Below are 20,417 nucleotides of genomic sequence, written 5' to 3' on the forward strand. Positions count from 1 at the left end.
TTTTACCGTTTAAATATTTACATAAGAATTTAAATGCAATAAATAAACTATATAATGATTTTTGCTTTTAAAAAATTTATATAAATATTCAAGTGAAACAAAATGAACTACATAATAATCAAGTCAGCTAAATAAGCATAATCAAGTCAAAACATCTCTAGGAAAATGGCTTCTTCTACAGTCATTAAAAATGCTTAATAAGAAACTAACTAGTATCAAACCCAAATTTCAAGTAAGTTGCTTAATTAAAAGGCTAATCAAGATTTTTCTCCCTTAAACTTTAACATATACTAAATCATGCCTCCTGAACTTTTTTGACTGTTAAAAATCCACATTAACTATTGAGATTATTGGATTTAAAGACTTTTATTTAATTTTACTAATTGAGTGATTGTTTACTTACTAAATCATGCTCCCTAGACTTAGATATCTACCAAATCACACCCTCGAACTTTGATATGTAACAAATTAACATTGAGAAAAAAATTTAACTAGACAAAAATATTAATTAGCCTAATTAAAATAAGGTTCAACCACAAACTACTAATATTGATTCTAAATTATACCCACTAAATGTGATAATAATCCCAAATCGAAATGTACATAATTAAACTAAATAAGCATAATGAAAGAAAACCATGGCGGTTAACTTGTAATCACCCTTCTTCCACTTGCTGGCCCTTACATACCGATTACTCTCACACAACCTTCTCAAACCAGCAAGCATGAGTCCAATGGCGAGGTCAGACACGTCATTAGTCAACACATCAGGCGTGTTGGTGACCCTAATACCCTTCTCCTTACACAATTTCAAACCAACCTTACCAGGATCTTAGATCTACTCACAAGTATGTTGATTAACACCCTAAATATGAACTTCTAAAACGATTATAAGTAAACACATATAAAGTATGAGAAACCTTACATTGGGTGCAGCGGCATAATATGTCTCCTTCCACTCAGGTCTCTAACCCTTGTATCCTTTCTGTCGCAGAGTATTATCAAGATCTGAGCCCGAATGTCCTTCTTGTTGAATCTGGATTATTCACGATCTTCCACACTATGATTGAGGTACCACTTGCTGTGTGTGGGCACTACTCTATCACTAAGAGGTTTTGAAACAATCAAAGAAGAAGAAGGAAAGAGAGTGGCGGCTAGGTTTAGTGAGATGGCTCAGGTTTTTCTCTGAAAGGAATAAGATGCATTGTATTTTTTCTGAAGCCATCACTACCTATTTATAGTATACCACCTAGGGTTAGGTTTGAATTATTTGGCATTAAAATAATGAAAATATTAAATGATAATCCCTACATAAGTGGCCGGCCATGGCTTGTGGATATGGGCCCCACTTTTGCAATTTTGCTGTTTTATCATTTCTGCATCCTATTTTCTCAAAAATGCCAATTTTCAAATTCAACCATTTAAATGTCACTTTCAACTATTTAATAACTATAATTCATTATTAAATAATATTGTCATTCATTATATTTATTAATTAGACCAACCAAAGTCTCTTAATTAACAAATATACCCTAGAAACTCTTTCTTTACAGTTTCGCCCTTGCTTAGTGATAAATTCACATATAGACATTGTCTTAATTTGAGAATTATAATTGATTAATAAAAACCAATAAAATGAGTCTTACAAGTAGTATTATCTCAACTAGTGTGGGGACCATGGGCCTATATATCCGAGCTTCCGATAAGCAGATCAAGAATTTACCTCTTAAATTCACTGACTGATTAATTCTTCGTTGAATCCACGCATAGAACTTAGAATTGCACTCTCAGCTATATAGAACGCTCTATATGTTCCACCATATAGACACGCTATTAATTATCCATTGTTATAATCCTAATTTGATCAATGATCCTCTATATAGATGATCTACACTGTAAAAGGGATCAAATTACCGTAACACCTTACAATGTATTTTATCCTTAAAACACTTAACCCCGTATAAATGATATTTCAGCTAAGTGAAATAAGTACTCCACCATTTATTTTTGTTTGGTTAAGCTCGAAGGAAATCATCTTTTACTTTCTATTCGCTAGATAGAAGCTATAGATTCCATTTTTATGTTAGCGCTCCCACTCAATTGCACTACCGTGTTCCCAAAATGTACGTATCACCCTGACCCAAAAGTAGGCTTAACTAACAAATCAAAGAACACGAATAACACTCTTGAGATTGAACCTAATCATATCAGGATTAAGATCATTTGATCTAAGATCAACTAGGTCATATTGAATTGAATAGATATTACGGTAAGTTTAATAAATCTATGTCAAAGTTCAATATCGGTCCCTTCCGATGCATACTTCATGCATCCAACCCAAGCTTTACTTTAACCAATGCTCTAGAAAGAACATAGTATTTCTCCAAATGCAAGTAAACTCTGTTGTAGATTGTCATATCAGTAAAACCCCAGTGTTCTGATAGATCTAGGAATCTTTAATCACATAGTCATGTTTACTTTCCACTGAGCTGACAACACAATAAACATGATCAAGTATGTGAAAAAGGTTTGGATGAATTTATAAATCAAATAGACAAATAATTAATAAGGTGAACCAAAACATACACAAATGAATGAAAAATACTTATGTTTCTTTATTGATATTGAGTAATATGGATTACATTGAAATGGAGTTTTATTTAAGGCATAAAACCCAACAAACTCCCACTTGCACTAATATAAAACTAATAAGTACATCTCAATTAATCCTAAATTCTGACGGTGCTTTTCAAATGCAGTCACTGCCAAGACTTTGGTGAATGGATCAGCTAAGTTGTCTTCTGTGTCCACTTTTTCTACCAGTACATCCCCTCTTGCCACATATTCTCTGATGATATGATATTTCCTTTCTATATGTTTGCTTCTCTTGTGGCTTCGAGGTTCCTTACTGTTGGCTATTGCTCCAGTGTTATCACAAAGTAAAACTAGAGGCTTTTCCACTCCAGGCACGACACCAAGACCGGTGAAGAACTTTCTCAGCCAAAAAACCTCTTTGGTAGCCTCTGCAGCAGCTATGTATTCTGCCTCCATAGTAGAATCTGAAATCGCGGTTTGTTTAGCACTTCTCCAAACCACTGCTCCACCCCCAAGAGTAAACACCATCCTAGATGTAGATTTCCTGTCATCAAGACATGCCTGGAAATCTGAGTCGGTATAGCCTATGGGATTTAAAGCACCACCCTTGTAGACTAACACGTAATCTCTTGTACTCTTCAAGTATTTCAGAATATACTTAACAACATTCCAATGTTCCTGACCTGGATTTGTCTGATACCTGCTCACGATTCCAACTGCATAGTAGATGTCAGGTCTAGTGCATAACATTGCATACATTAGACTTCCAACTGCAGAAGCATAAGGAACTTTTCCCATGTCCTCTATCTCTTGAGGATCAGTAGGACACTGTTCCTTAGATAGACAGATACCATATCTAGAAGGCATAGTCGCCCATTTGGTGTTGGTCATGGAGAATCTCTCTAAAACTTTATCAATGTAAGTTGTTTGAGAGAGAGCAAGGGATTTGTTCTTCCGGTTTCTAATAATTTGAATACCGAGAACATAGGCAGCCTCACCCAAATCTTTCATATCGAATTGAGTGTCAAGCCATTCATTGATGTCAGTCATTTTCTTGATATTGTTGCCAATGATCAAAATGTCGTCAACATAAAGGACCAGGAATACTACTACTTGGTCTTCCTTGAGTTGGTAAACACAAGGTTCATCTTCATTCTGAAGAAAGCTGTAGGTTTTGATGATTTCATCAAACCTTTTGTTCCATGAGCGAGAAGCTTGCTTAAGTCCATAAATAGACTTATTTAATTTGCAAACTTTCTTTTCCTGCCCTGGAAGAACATAGCCCTCTGATTGCTCCATATAGATTCCAGTTTGCCTTCTTTCTCAAGACATGAGCAGGGCACCCCCAAATTCTATAATGGCGTAAACTAGGTGTACGACCATTCCATAGTTCGACGGGTGTCTTAGGGACTGCTTTAGATGGTACAACATTTAAAATGTCGTTTGCCATCTGTATAGCATATCCCCAGAAGGACGTAGACAGAGTTGAATAACTCAACATAGACCTAAGCATTTCCAAAAGAGTGCGATTTCTTCTTCCTGCAACTCCATTTTGCTGTGGAGTGCTTGGGGCAGTGTATTTGGATTCAATTCCAAGTTCAATTAAATGATCTTTGAACTGCATATCCATATATTCTCCACCCCTATCAGTTCGCAAGATCTTTAATGTTTTACCTAAATGGGTTTGAGCCAAAGCATGAAATTCCTCAAATTTTCAAACGTTTCAGATTTCTTTTGCATTAGGTAAAGAAAACGGTATCTAGAATAATCTTCAATGAAAGTGACGAAATATTCATAACCACCTCGGGCTTTTACATTCAGGGGTCCGCAAACATCTGAATGCACTAACCCTATGGGTTGTTTGGCACGCTCTCCCTTTGCAGAGAAAGAACGTTTGGTCATTTTTCCTTCTAGGCATGACTCGCATACTGGCAATTCACCTAAGACGACATTTTTCAATGGATTTTCTTTGGTTAGCCTATTGAGTCTATCAAAACCTATATGACCTAAACGTAAATGCCATAGATAAGTTTGTTCATCATTATCAATCTCTTTTCTTTTAAGGCTTCTAGTTTTAGCTACATTGAAAAGTTTACTATTTAGTGAGATTTGTGTCTTCGGTCTTAAAACATAAAGCCCTTGTTCCATGTGAGCAACACATATATGAAATCCATTACGAGAAATTGAACAATAAGTACTCGAAAAATTCAATATATAAGATTGTGTTTGTAAACATGAAACACTAATCAAGTTTCTACTAAAGTTTGGAATAAATAAAATATTTTCTAAAAGTAAAAATTTCTGTTGAAACTTGATACGGGCTGTTCCTCTAGCTTTGACCGATACTAAATCGCCATTTCCAACTTTAAGCTTTAACTCTTTTGGAAGAAGATTTTCCCAAGTTTCAAGCAGCTGCAATGAAGAACAGACATAGTTAGTAGACCCAGAATCAACAATCCATGTGGATTTGTCATTCTCTAAAACACATGATTCAAAGACAAAAGCATTACCTTCGTTTGAATTGTTTAGAAGTCGGGGACATCGTTCTTCTTGATGTCCCTTTTCATTACAATTCGAACATAAAAGATCATGTCTGATAATTGTACTTGAAGAAGCAGCTTTGTTAGAGCCTTCATGCTTAATCCTCTTCCTCTGATTAAAGTTTGCAAAACCAGGAGGTCCCATTGCAATCAAATTCCGTTCATGAGCTCGTAATTCTGCTTCGAGCTTGTCCATGTCGGAGGAGTTAAAATTGTTGATCATGTTAAATACAACAAATCCATTATACTCTGGAGGAAGACTATTAAGTATGAATTGTACCCATTGTTCCTTTGATAATTCAATCCCAAGTAGATTTGCCTTTTGGAACTTTAGATTCATCATCAACAGGTGCGAGTTTATGCAACTACCAGGATGCATTTTCACACTATAGAGTTCTTTTGCTAAGATATTAACTAGGAGTGGATCAGGGTGAGGGTTATTTCAAATTAAAGTTGGTTTAGTAAAAAAAATATTTATAAAAAAAATCAAACTTTAACTAAATTTCAATTATTATTTAAATTCGAAAAATAAATTCGAAATGAAAAAAAATGGAACAAATTTGAAAAAATATCTTATTTAAGTTGTTTAGAAGAATCTAAAATATCTAACTTAAATTTTTTTCAAATTATGATTTAATTAAATATTAAAATTAAGTTGTAACCACTTAATTTGAAAATATTTCATTTTAAGTTTATCCATATTTAAAAAAAATCAACTGAAAAAATATCCAAAGAATCTTAATAACCAATTCCTAAAATTTCTCAACTTAATTTTGAAATTTGAAATTCAAAAGATATTCAGATTTAAGTTGATTAGTTAGAAATAACTAATTTTCAACTTAAATAGAAATATTTAATGAAATAATTAAAATTAAGCTTCAGAAAGAATCTAGTTGGTTATAATTCTATATTTAATTAAAATACATATAGTTTATCTAGAATATAATTCATTAAATTATGTTTTCTTAAATTAATTTCAAAATAAATGAAATTAATTATGTTGCTAATCAATTTTATTAGGTTAAACTAATTTAATTAACCTAGCACAGTTATCCAAATCAGGCAAATAGGCCTTCACAATTGGGGTTGTTCGTGTGAAGGAGGGCTGGGTTCAGTATGTCGTACCCACTGCTATTGGCCCCCTAACTCTCACATAAGGCCCAAAAGAGAGGAATTTAACCTTAAAATGAACAACTGTTATTAATTGAATAGGCCCAAAAACTAAATGGGCCTAAATAAAATCTATCATGCTGTGATATTTTATTTAGCAACAACAACCTATATGCATCTATAACAAAATAAACATATAGGCTCACACAGGCACACAGATTTGGATGGATCCTATCATGTTACTAGGTCATACACAGATGAAAGAAGAATGTAAATATCTAAATAATTATTGACAATTGAACCATGGGTTAAAATCAGATCATTGGATCTGTCAACAAGTTAACCATGGCAATTTAGATCAAGCAATAATAGGTTTTGTAAAACTTACACACAAGCTAAAACACATACTCCTGCAACAAGATGAATTAAATGGTTGGATGTAGGATTTATTTAATTTTAAATAATTAATTTTGAAAAATAATAAATAAATATAAAAAAATATTTTCAGTTTTTAAATAAAATAAAATAATATTTAAAATTAAACCTAGAATTTTGAAAAATTAGGTTTCAACTAACCTAAATATCATTTCAAAAATTTGCTAACCACCTTTTAAATTTTTTTATGTTATTTATAAATTAAATATTCAATAAAATAAAAAAGATAAATAAATATCTTGTCTGATTTTATAATTTAATTTGAATAAAAAAAATAACAAAATTTAAAAGTTAGCTAAATATCTTATATTTATTCAAAATATCATGATTATAGTAATCTTATTTTAAATTTAAATAAGGTCAAATAATTTTTTTTTAAAAAAATAGATTAATTAAAAAAAATAATATCTGGCCTTAAATTTAAAAATAAGATAGATAATTTAGCCAAAAATTAGATATTTACCTATTTTCAAATTCAAATTACACTAATATCATAAATTAATTTTTTTAAAAAAATTAAATAATTTAATTATGATAATTAGAATTGAAATAGGAATAGTAAATATCTAAATACAAAACTACACAAAAAAACGGAAGTTAATTCCATGAAATAGCATGAAAAAGTGAAGAAAACGAAAAAATTTGCAAGTGGTACGGACAGTGCGCGCGCACGAGAGGGTGCATGGCCGAGGAAACTCGGCGCTGGGGTATGCCAGCATGATATTTGTGCGCGGAATGGGGTTTCAGACAGCCCATGCGCGTGTTGCTCGGATAAAAACTTGTCCTAACACGCGTCAGGCAGAGGAAATGGGCCATCCGCGCGCGTGAATGGGGTGATGACACCCTAATTTTTTTTTTTTTCGATTTTCAAAAATTAATAACTAATTCAAATAAAATCGAAATTGAGTTCTGTAAAAAAGTAAATTGCTTATTTTTTTCCAAAATATCCAATAAAAATAATTCCAGAATCAAAAATTCAATTATTTTACACAAAAATTTCACAAACATCAATCAATTATCAATACAACACACAAAACAACATGACACCATCCAAATCACAAACAAATCGTTTTAAGTCCAAATTTCTTGCAAGCAAATCAATTACCATGGCTCTGAGGCCAGTTGTTGGAATTATTTTACCAGGATCTTAGATCTACTCACAAGTATGTTGATTAACACCCTAAATATGAACTTCTAAAACGATTATAAGTAAACACATATAAAGTATGAGAAACCTTACATTGGGTGCAGCGAAATAATATGTCTCCTTCCACTCAGATCTCTAACCCTTGTATCCTTTCTTTCGCAAAGTATTATCAAGATCTGAGCCCCAATGTCCTTCTTGTTGAATCTGGATTCTTCACGATCTTCCACACTATGATTGAGGTACCACTTGCTGTGTGTGGGCACTACTCTATCACTAAGAGGTTTCGAAACTATCAAAGAAGAAGAAGGAAAGAGAGTGGCGGCTAGGTTTAGTGAGATGGCTCAGGTTTTTCTCTGAAAGGAATAAGATGCATTGTATTTTTTCTAAAGTCATCACTACCTATTTATAGTATACTACCTAGGATTAGGTTTGAATTATTGGCATTAAAATAATGAAAATATTAAATGATAATCCCTACATAAGTGGCCGGCCATGGCTTGTGGATATGGGCCCCACTTTTACAATTTTGCTATTTTATCATTTATGCATCCCATTTTCTCAAAAACGCCAATTTTCAAATTCAACCATTTAAATGTCAATTTCAACTATTTAATAACTATAATTAATTATTAAATAATATTTTCATTTATTATATTTATTAATTAGACCAACCAAAGTCTCTTAATTAACAAATATACCCTAGAAACTCTTTCTTTACAGTTTCACCCTTGCTTAGTGATAAATTCACAAATAGACATAGTCTTAATTTGAGAATTATAATTGATTAATCAAAACCAATTAAATGAGTCTTACAAGTAGTATTATCTCAACTAGTGTGGGGACCATGGGCCTATATATCCGAGCTTCCAATAAGCAGATCAAGAATTTACATCTTTAATTCACTGACTTATTAATTCTTCGTTGAATCCACGCAGAGAACTTAGAATTGCACTCTCAGCTATATAGAACGCTCTATATGTTCCACCATATAGACACGCTATTAATTATCCATTGTTAGAATCCTAATTCGATCAATGATCCTCTATATAGATGATCTACACTGTAAAAGGGATCAAATTACCGTAACACCTTACAATGTATTTTATCCTTAAAATACTTAACCCCGTATAAATGATATTTCAGCTAAGTGAAATGAGTACTCCACCATTTATTTTAGTTTGGTTAAGCTCGAAGGAAATCATCTTTTACTTTCTATTCGCCAGATAGAAGCTATAGATTCCATATTTATGTTAGCGCTCCCACTCAATTGCACTACCGTGTTTCCAAAATGTACGTATCACCCTGACCCAAAAGTAGGCTTAACTAACAAATCAAAGAACACGAATAACACTCTTGAGATTGAACCTAATCATATCAGGATTAAGATCATTTGATCTAAGATCAACTAGGTCATATTGAATTGAATAGATATTACGGTAAGTTTAATAAATCTATGTCAAAGTTCAATATCGGTCCCTTTCGATGCATACTCTATGCATCCAACCCAAGCTTTACTTTAACCAATGCTCTGGAAAGAACATAGCATTTCTCCAAATGCAAGTAAACTCTGTTGTAGATTGTCATATCAGTAAAACCCCAGTGTTCTGATAAATCTAGGAATCTTTAATCACATAGTCATGTTTACTTTCCACTGTGCTGACAACACAATAAACGGGATCAAGTATGTGAAAAGGGTTTGGATGAATTTATAAATCAAATAGACAAATAATTAAGTAGGTGAACCAAAACATACACAAATGAATGAAAAATACTTTTGTTTCTTTATTGATATTGAATAATATGGATTACATTGAAATGGAGTTTTATTTAGGGCATAAAACCCAACACCTTATCCATTCCAACGCTAAAGCTTGAGACAATCTCCAAATTGGGGAATGTGCTGATTGTATTAGCATCGGCACCGGTACCGGAGAATGAGTTTTCGATGATGGCTCGGATTGACTCAGCGTTTTCCTTTATGAATCGGGTCTTGTTGGGTAAGGTCCATAGCTTGAAGAGATTGAAGCACTTCTTGAGCTCAGTCTCGAGATAAGAGTTCATGGGGATGGGCATCAGAACACCTATGGACTCCATAGTTAGGGTTTTGAGGACCAAGTCTGACTCGTGAATCGTAACTCAGTTATGTCTCAACGATGAAGAGAGAATGAAAAAGGAATGAAAATTTCTACTAGTTTACTTTAATAGGGTGAACCCTTATTTATACAAGAATAAGACTAAATGAATGAGAAACTAAATCAATATAATAAAGTAAAATACAATCAAGCATTTATGGAGATAATTAATTTGATAATTTAGATATCTATTAATAATATTCTATAACACTCCCCCTTAGATGTCCATAATAATTGCTTCATCAAAAACCTTCCCAGAAAGCCTAGTACGACAAAAACTCGGTCAAGGAAAAAGAGTGCAGTGTGAAATAACTCTCCTTTTTAGATATTTGTGGAGATCTTCTAATCGATGAATTTCGATCTTATATATCGTCTTCTCAAATAATGATGTTGATAATAATTTTGTGAATACATTTGCAAGATTGTCACTTGATCAAATTTGTTGAACATTAGTCGATGTCACCACTCTCTTGAATATCGTCTGTAAAGAAGAATTGATGAAATGGGTTCAACTCTATCTCCTTCAATGTACATTTTTTTAGTTGAGCAATGCAAGCAGTATTATCTTCATAGTGAATTGTTCGTACTTTTTTATTAAGTGTAATTCATATGTACTCAACCAATGATCTCATCAGTCGCACACATTCTCTACTTGCTCATGAATTGCAAGTATCTCAACATGATTTAAAATTACATCATTAAATTTTATCAGGAAAACCCATGCAGTGGAATAAAACCTGAGCTAAGGAGAAAATAATGCAATACATACATGCATTCTCTTCATACATATATTTATAATTATTTTGCACGTTGTCTCGTTAAAAACCTTGCTAGAAAAACTCAGTGAGACAAAACCTAAACTAAGGGGAAAAGAGTGCTTCATGAATATACCTCCCCCTAATGCACATATGATCCACAATTATTTTGGTGATAATATATCTCATATGATTATTGTTATCGCTTTTAAAATATCATCATATATTATATATCTATGACCGTACATTTACTATAACTCTTCCAGAGTATGTGTGATCTTCTAAATTATGAACGAGGCGTTCCTAAAATATCAATATTTATCTAATTTATCGAATCATCCATGTATGTGTATATACAACATTGTTCATACCTGTTGACCCAAAAAATTGATCAACTAACGGCGGGGTCGTATAGATCTAATGTTTGCCACGTGTTACACAATTAGAACAAGAAAGTGAAGAACATGTAGAATTATTATAGAGGTTTGGCCCCTTTGATAGCGGGTAATGACCTACTTCCCTTTTACTTGTATTGATACCAAGGGTTAATATTATCCAGATCACTATATATAGGTGGGATCTGATATATCACCCTTAAGGCTACAAAGTAGAAATTGAGGTTGGCAAATCTCAAGTGTTGAGAATGCTATGGGCGTGTGAGAGAGTGAGGAATAGAGTTATCAGACTTAGGCTTAGAACATGGAGGGTTAGATACTTAGTTAAGGCTTAATTCTCACTTAGGTTCTCTAGAGGGCTGAACCCATCAAATGCCATTCTCCCAGGATTTTTGCATCGTTTTGATGATCTAAGCTTTCCACATTCTTCCTCAGCAGTTTCTTGTAGTGGGTAAGCTTTCTATTCCTACTATTTCACTTCATTTGGTTAATTTTGCCATGAATGCATGAACATTATTATTTGCTTTGAATATCCATCGATTCCTACGTTAGATTGTTGTCCTTTTAGTATTTTGATCTACTTGATAGCCTTAGGATATGTAATGTGTGATTTCTCACATTCGATTTTGGAACTTTTTCTTATTAGTTTGTCTATCCAAAAGCAACACTATTTTTGGTTTGTGCCACTCCAAAGCTGGAGAAACTTGTTTGTGCAATTGGTTGTCTGGAAGCACCTTATTTGTATATTGTTGGAGTTGTGAGCATGCTTTTTGGAGGATAAATCTGCAGTTGGTGGTTGGTGATGGAAGTACATCATAAGCTTCAGCATAAGCATCTTCCAAATTAATAAATCCTTAGACTCTAGATAAGAAGTCAAAAAAGAATCTACTCTTTTCCGTTGATGTTCTTCCCTTAGTAAAGATCCTACAGTTATTCCTAATGTTAGAGCCACCATCTTTATATCATCGGTAACCTTTGTCTTTGCAGCAACATCCAATCATACGTTGAATGTACTTCTTAAGGCTTTAACTTGGCTTTTGCTTGATATTTGCTGAAGAACTAACCTCTAGGTCGAAGTCGTTTGTTGTTATAAATTATTTTTTAAACATTATCTGCAGATCCTTCTAATTACGACAGATAAGGGAGATAATCTTTTCCACCAGTCTTCCACAGACTTGGACAGAGTTAAAGAAAAACAAAGGCATTTCGCATCATTACTTTCCTTTGCCACTAGCATCATTCTTGTGTATTTGGATAAATGGCCCCAAGGTCCGTTCTTCCTTCATAAAACTCCATTTTCGGCATTTTGAAGTGCTTCAACAGCTGTACTTCTATGATTATTTTCACACATGGTCCGTGTCTTCATCTTTCGAGTCAGACATAGCTCCATTTTTCTTCTAGGAGATGCGCTCTGTGATTTTAGTTAGCTCTTTAATCTTACATACGAGATGATGGGTAGCTGTGTCTTGAGACTCTCTTCCACGTATTCAGTCATTGATGTGATTTCTCGAGCCATCTCCACGAGGTCTGCCTTTCTCGTTTCTAGCTTTTTCCCACTTAGCATTCAGTCATGCTCGGAGATCGTTTGTTGAGAGACGTCCACTTTCATTATCTGATATTGGATGAACTTCTTCCACATCATCACTCTGGATAGTAGAATTCTTAGGATAATTTCTATCTTTCTTGATGGAAGAGTTTTGTGCTTGTGCATGAGACTTTTCCTTATGCGTAGTTCTGCCTCTAGAATCAATCTAGAGACCCTGCCCTGAAGCATTGGTTGCTTTCTTTTTCTTATGAGGTTGATTGGCGGGGTTTGCTCTCTTATGCCGATCACTAGGAGGAAATTTTTTGGAGGTTTCTCCTATTTTTTCTTTCCCTTTATCCTTAGGAGGATTACAGGAGTCAGGATCTTTAGGATTTATTTTCCCAACAGTATTCCCTTGAGGATCGGTATAATCAGGTATACTTCCATCAGGATTCTGATTTTTTCCTCCAAATATCCCTTCCAACATTACAAATTTCTCCAACATCATTTGAGAAAATTCTTCTTGTGCTACCTATTTTTGTTCAGTTTCTTCTAGTTTTTTGGCCATCCTAACAACTTTAAGATCTGACTCAGGGTGCTCATCTCCCTCATTGACATCATTGTCTTCTAGATCTATAGGATCTGAGTCCTTAAACTTGTCTTCTTCTTCTCCTTCATCGATAGGATCATCATGAAGGTGTTTCTCATCACGCTAATCTTTCCCTTTTTGGCGACTGGTCACCTCAGTGGGATCTTTGTCGAGCCTAGTTTTGGTATTTAGATAAGCATCATCTTGGTAATGAAGACCAAATTTTATTCGAGTGAGTACCATAATTACTAAACATAATCTTAGACCACTGCTTTTTCTCGGCTCTCAATGAAAGCGCCAAAATATTTATCGAGTTTTTTGAAGAACTAATTATTAAATATGAATGTTAAAGAATATAATTTAGAGAGAAATATATGAAGAAAACACTCAGAGTTTTTACGTAGTTGGGGCATTAACGAGCCTTAGTCCATGAGTCAATATTATTAAGTATTTTGCTAGAAAAGTTTAAGGGATTATAGTAAGTATGAGCACTTTATTCTTTCCCTGAGCAAGTATCTACGAATTTTCAATCCTTTGTGTGAAGGATTCAATGGGTATTTATAGTGTTATAGAGGTCATACTAGTTACCCTTTTCCCTTAATAAGAAGTTTACAAATAATACATTAACTTTGGGCTTCTCTAGTGAAGCGCAATCCAGTCATCATTCTATGGGTGTAAGGGTGCCCTAATGGAGGCTCAAAGTGGGAAATTATAAAATAGTATCAAACCCTTAACTCAGCCGCAAGTGTAGTCGACGAGGACGTCAGACCCCCAAAGGGGGATGATTGTAATAGTCAGAGACTCGTGATCCGAAAGGGAAAGACCAGGAGCTGTACAATCCCACGTCGTTTAGGGAAGGTCATATGTGATAAGTCTGAGATTGTGTAGGTATGGGACTATATAGTTAAATAAGGTTTAAATGGATTGATTGGTACTACCTATATTAACAAGGTACATCTTATTTTTTGGTAGCCTATCACGAAAGAACTCCACGGTTAAGCGTGCTTGGCCTGGGGTAATTTAAAGATGGGTGACCTCCTAGGAAGTGTGCGAGTGAGGACAAAGCAAGCTAGAAACACTCGTATTGGTTTGTAGGATCTAAAGTGACGTACTCATGTATAAGAGTCATCATTCTGTGGGTGTAAGGGCCCAATGGAGGCTTGAAGCGGGGATATTACAAAATAGTATCAGAGCCTTAGCCCAGCCAAAAGTTTGGTGGACGGGGATGTTGGACCCCCAAAGGGGGGTGATTGTCATAGTCAGAGACCCATGATCCAAAGGGAAAAGACTGGGAGCTGTACAATCCCACGTCACCTGGGAAAGGTCATGTGTGATGATTTTGAGACTGTATAGGTATAGGACTACGTAGTTGAAGGGGGCTTAAATGCATTGATTAGTACTACCTATATCAACACGGTGTATCTTGTTTTTTGGTAGCCCATCACGTGCTTGACCTGGGGTAATTTCAAGATGGGTGACCTCCTGGGAAACTTTCCTAGGAAGTGTGTGAGTGAGGACAAAGCACGCTGGAAACACTCGTGTTGATTTGTAGGATCAGTCATCATTCCATGAAGCAGCCAAAGTGACGTACTCATGTATAAGATTCATCATTTTATGGGTATAAGGGCCCAATAGAGGCTTGAAGCGGGAACGTTACAAAGCCCCGTGATCTGAAGGGGAAAGACTTGGAGCTGTACAATCCCACATCGCCCAGGGAAGGTCATGTGTGATGATTCTGAGACTGTGTAGGCTTGACAAAACCTCGCCTAGGCAAGTTATGTTATTGTTCTCCTGGAAGGCGAAATGGATCCTAGGCTTGGCCCAGTTTATGTCATTTGGCCCCACTGATAGGCCCTAAGCTAGTATTTAGAATCCACGTGTTCCTTACTAGAAATACAGATAATATTTTTATTTGAAAATATTTTTAAAATTATTAATTACATAAAATAATTAAAAGATCTTATATATATCATTTTTATGTGATACTATTGTAAATGTTAAATTTAAAGATTCTATATATTTAGTATTATTTATTTTTGTGTGATTGAGTAATAAATAAATAAAGCTAAGGGGTTATGGGTTTTTTTTTTTTTGTTTATTTACATTTAAAATTTTAATATAATTTTACTAAGTAATTATTATTAATTAAAATACACAATTTATTTTTTATAAATAATTTAAAATATTTTTTATATTCGCCGTGAAGCGCAGAATGTTTACTAGTATATAAAGGAGAAGTATGAAGCGGTGATGTGACACTCTAAAATTTCTCTAAAACTATTTTTCTTTTTTCTCCTTAATTCTCTCAATTTTTTAATATTTTATTAGAGCATAAATTTACAAAATATTTTACAATTATTTTAATAAATTTTCTATAAAAATTTCTATCTTAAATTAATTATTTTTTAAAAAATATATAATAATAAATATAAACTAAATAAATAATATTAAATCTATATCTATATATATAAAGGAGACGTATGAGGCGGTGATGTGACGCTCTAAAATTTCTCTATAACTATTTTTCTTTTTTCTCCTTAATTCTCTTAATTTTTTAATATTTTATTAGAGCATAAATTTACAAAATATTTTACAATTATTTTAATAAATTTTCTATAAAAATATCTATCTTAAATTAATTATTTTTTAAAAAACATATAATAATAAATATAAACTAAATAAATAATATTAAAATTAAATAGTTATAATTAAAATATATAATTTATTTTTTATATATAATTTAAAATATTTATATATCCGCCGCGAAGCGCGGGATGTTTACTAGTTCTACAATAAAAAACCTCATAACACATAATACCTCATACAATCGATTATAATTTTTTTAAAAAAAATGGAGATCAAATTTAAAAAATATTGAGGCATAACTATGAAAAGAACTAGTTCCGTAACAAAATAAATAAACACAAATAATAACACACAATAACTTAAATATAATATAAAGAAACTGTTTATATTTATCAACTAGTTAAAAATTTAAGACAAAAAAATTGCTTCCGTAAAGCAACTAAGATAAAAACTCACACACAAAAACCAGTTAAATAAAACAGTTTAAACAAAAACATTCATCCAATATGCTCCAACCCACCAAATAATTACACTTATACCATATCTACCTAAAAAATACTTATTCATTATGTCTATATAACTGGTTTTATTTTAGTTATAACCGATTTGAGTTATTTCGTGTTATTTATTTTTATTAATTATAACATTGTTATAAAACTGGTTCATTATAACACTGTTATAGAACCGGTTCTATTTTAATTGTAACTAGTTTAAGTTATTTTGTGTTATTTGTTTTTATTCACTATGTTACAGAACTAGTTATATTTTAATTATAACCGGTTTGCGTTATTTTGTGTTATTTACTTTTATTCATTATATTATAGAACCAGTTCTATTTTTATTATATTCGAGACATTTCCCCACTTTTTTTTTAAAAAAAAATTATAACCAGTTTTATGAGGTATTATCTGTTATGAAGTATTTTATTGTGAAACTAGTTTTATTTTTAATTTATATTTCAGTGTTTTAGGAACTGATTTCTTCTTTGTTTTTAATTGTAATCGTTTTGAGTTATTGCGCGTTACTTGTTTGTATTCATTATGTTATATAACCGGTTCTATTTTAGTTATAACCGGTTTGAGTTATTTCGTATTATTTGTTTTTATTCATTATAACACTATTATAGAACCGGTTCTATTTTATATATAACTGTTTTGAGTTATTTTATGTTATTTATATTTAATTATAACTAGTTTTGTAACATAATAGAACCGGTTATATTTTTTAGTTATATCCGAAACATTTTATTCTGGTGACTTTTCCAGTGATTTTGCCGGCAACGGTGACTTTTCTGGTGATTTTTTCGGCTACGTTGATTTTTCGGTGACTTTTTCAGTGCCGATGAATTTTTCGGTGACTTTTCCGGTGCTAGTGATTTTTCCGGCAAAACTTATTGTTATTTTACAAATATGAGATTTCTATTTTTTTTTACAAAAATATGGCATAAGAAAAACCCATAAAAATTTAAAAAAAAAAAAAAAAACCATAACCCTATAATGTTATTTTTTTTATAAGCTATACCTTCAATTCCCATATTTATGAAAATTTCCCTTTTAAATAATATCTAGTGGGTCAGCTGGGGTTGAGTTATATGGGTTACAAAGCAACCAAGCCGTTACCAACCCAATGACCACGAGGTGTAAGCCTTTTAACCCAATTTATTTCAGCCCAATAAAAATGGGACTATTTCGGCCCAAAATTGGGTTGGGTTGGCTGGTTTGGTTGGCTCAGCAGGTTAAACGCTCAGCCCTAAAGGAAAGAATTTTTGAACCCATTAGAGACGTAGTTTGTTTTCAGCAGTAAGAAAAAGAATAAGCTGTGAAAAGTTAGAAAGCCCAATAATCCAAGAACCCTAGTGTGACCCTAGCTGCCATTAGAAGAGAAAAAGAAGAAACTTGAAACATTTTTAGAACCCTAAATATTTTTCTGTGTGCTGCCATGAGTTGAGAACAGGCCTAATTAAGCTACTCAGTTCCCAACCTAAAACGAAGACACCAACTGAAACAGTCGAAAACTCCTTACCCTAACACAACCTACCTAAGATTCTTAATTTTTTTTTAATGACAAAATAAAGAGATACTTTATCATTTTTCTTTTCTACTTTAACATAATTATTTTTCTTAATGTTATTTTGTAAAATAATTCTCAATTATTAATAAAGAATTCGTAATCATCTCTTATAAAGAATTCTATTATATTCTATTTGGTTCGTTAACTCTGGCTCAATGGAGCAATGACATCAAACAAAACATGAAAACTTCTCTCTAGGAGCTTACTTGTGTGAAACAAGTTCATGAGTGTTCAAGAACTTGAGCGAGCCAAGTTTTCATTGGAAGTCTACTCAGTATTGTTTGTTTTGTTTAGCTCTCTATCAATGTTATTAGGTACTTTATGGTACCCAACATCATACCGATGTAACACATTATGAGTAGTTAATAGTTTTTTATATTATTTATGAAATTAAAATGTGTGGGACCCGATAATGATTTGCATGAATAGTAGTATGTCACATTTTATGATGGTTGGGTCCAAGGCTTAATGTGGCCAAATCACCAGTCGTATACTTAAAGAATACCAAATTGGATATGGTTGACTGCATTTGTTATTCCCTTGGTTTGGATGATGAGCCATCAAGATAAATTTTTTAGGAACCCAATATTTGTGACTAACAACAGAACCAATGACTTCCATTTTATCAAGGATAGGTTGATTGCTCGGTTGGATGGTTGAATGGAGATAAAAACTTCTCTCCCAAACGGGAAGAACTACACTCATTAGATCGGTGGCGATGAGCACTTCTATTTACACTATGTCAACCTTTTTGTTGCCCAAAGGTATTTGTGATGATTTGGACCAAGCTGTTGGAAAATTTTGGTGGCTTGGTTCCTCAAATAAGTCTCATTTCTTGGCTCTTACGAACAAGAACTCCATTTATCTCCCTAAAAATTGGGGTGGTCTTAATTTGAAAAGATTTGAGGATCTTAACCTTTCCCTAGTCTCGAAACTTGGGTGGAAATTAGCATTGGGAATAACGTTGTTTTGGTCCTCGAAAGTTCTAACGGCTGCTTCCTTTGGTGCCAAGGCGATTTTTGCCTCCTTAGAGCTTTTAAGGAATGCGATGTGTTTTTTGATTGGGAACAAGGAGACCATTGATATATAGAACTCGCCATGGATCCTTTGGCTGAATTGGAAAGAGGATCGAGCTACCTTCAATCCTTTAATAATTACATATCAGGTTAAATTATATATAAAAATTATTTAAAAATAATAATTATCAAGTTAAAAGTTTTATGGGAATTTCTTAGTATGTCATAGGAGTGTTCATAAAATACATAATCCAAACTAATTTGCACAATTCAATCCAATATGTAAAATACAAATATCTACACTTGTGCAGATTGAATTAGATTGGAAATTTTAAAATTTATACTTGTGCGAATTAGATATTGATTCATATTTAAAAGTTTTTTTTTTTTCAGCAAAGTAAATGTAGTCGATCAAATTCAATCCGCACCTATGTATATCTAGAACACTTCTTAATGGGTATTATCCATTGATGATTACTAAGCAATTTAACTATAAATATTAATTTTAAAAATATTAAACTATTAGATTTTAATCTAATGACGAATAATAAAAGAGAAATTTAAATTTCTGTACTTAATTTAACTACTAAATTAAAAAAATATCAAAAAATATTACTTTTTACACTATATTAAAAATATATTCATATAAAAAATACTTAAGTCAAATTCAATTTTTTTTTTGCCGAAAAACTTTTTTTCTTGATTTTTTTTCAGCCAATGAAACAATCCTAACTTATATAATGTAAAAATGAGATATTTTTTTAATTAGATAGAAAAACTAAGCATAAAAACTCAAATTTTTCATGATATTACCCATGAATGGGTAATACTCATTAAAAGTGCCCCATGTATATATATAATTAATATTTTAAAATAAAAAAAAAAATTAAAAATCTAATACATATAGTATGATGCAAATACACTTCAAAATTTATATATTAAGTGTATATTCCATACATATATATTAATAAAATATAATCTAAAACAAAACTAAATATTTTTTTCTACATACAATTTATTTTTCACTTACTTAGAGTCTTCTATTTTTTGTTTCATTTATTTTTATTTGTTGATAGAGATATAAAATAATAATAATTTGTCTTATTTTGTTGTTAGTTATGTGAAAATATATATATGTTCATAAATATTAAATAATTCAATATTTAAAAATTAACCAATCTAAAATAACTGATCGAATCTAAAATTTTAAATAATTCAATATTGGATTGGATTTAAATTATTGTGCGGATTGAATTGAATTCAAAATATAAAATCTACAGTTAGTGCGGATTGAATGCACTATAAACAAAATAGTGTGAATTGAATTGAATAAACACCCCTAATTATACCAACGTTTATCCTACTATGAGAGTATTTTCTATTTTTGACAATGCAAAAATTATAATTAATTTATTTTTATATGGTAAGATATATAATAGTTATAGTAAGTATTCTCTCAATTTTCAAAAATTACTTATGAAGCCTGCGTATTTTTTATACACATAGAACTTAATATTTTGAA

At 32.2% G+C, this 20,417-nt stretch overlaps 1 protein-coding gene across 1 annotated transcript; it reads right to left on the bottom strand.

The window, feature by feature from the left end:
- Nucleotides 1-573: 573 nt before the first annotated feature.
- Nucleotides 574-10,017, bottom strand: LOC133039062 (glyoxylate/hydroxypyruvate reductase A HPR2-like). The gene is made up of 2 exons (XM_061117870.1): nt 9,676-10,017; nt 574-820 (listed from the first exon to the last, which is right to left on the bottom strand). The coding sequence occupies exons 1-2, from the start codon at nt 9,919-9,921 to the stop codon at nt 608-610; spliced, it is 459 nt and encodes a 152-aa protein (XP_060973853.1). The 5' UTR covers nt 9,922-10,017; the 3' UTR covers nt 574-607.
- Nucleotides 10,018-20,417: the final 10,400 nt, after the last annotated feature.

This window comes from Cannabis sativa, chromosome 6, assembly GCF_029168945.1.
Source record: "Cannabis sativa cultivar Pink pepper isolate KNU-18-1 chromosome 6, ASM2916894v1, whole genome shotgun sequence".
In the NCBI taxonomy this organism is placed as follows: domain Eukaryota; kingdom Viridiplantae; phylum Streptophyta; class Magnoliopsida; order Rosales; family Cannabaceae; genus Cannabis; species Cannabis sativa.

Excerpts from the sequence above, each read along its gene's own strand:
- LOC133039062 (XM_061117870.1), bottom strand. The coding sequence starts at position 9,921 with ATGGAGTCCATAGGTGTTCTGATGCCCATCCCCATGAACTCTTATCTC. Across the intron at positions 821-9,675 it reads TTAGCGTTGGAATGGATAAG|GTTGGTTTGAAATTGTGTAA; the intron begins GTGTTGGGTTTT and ends GATCCTGGTAAG.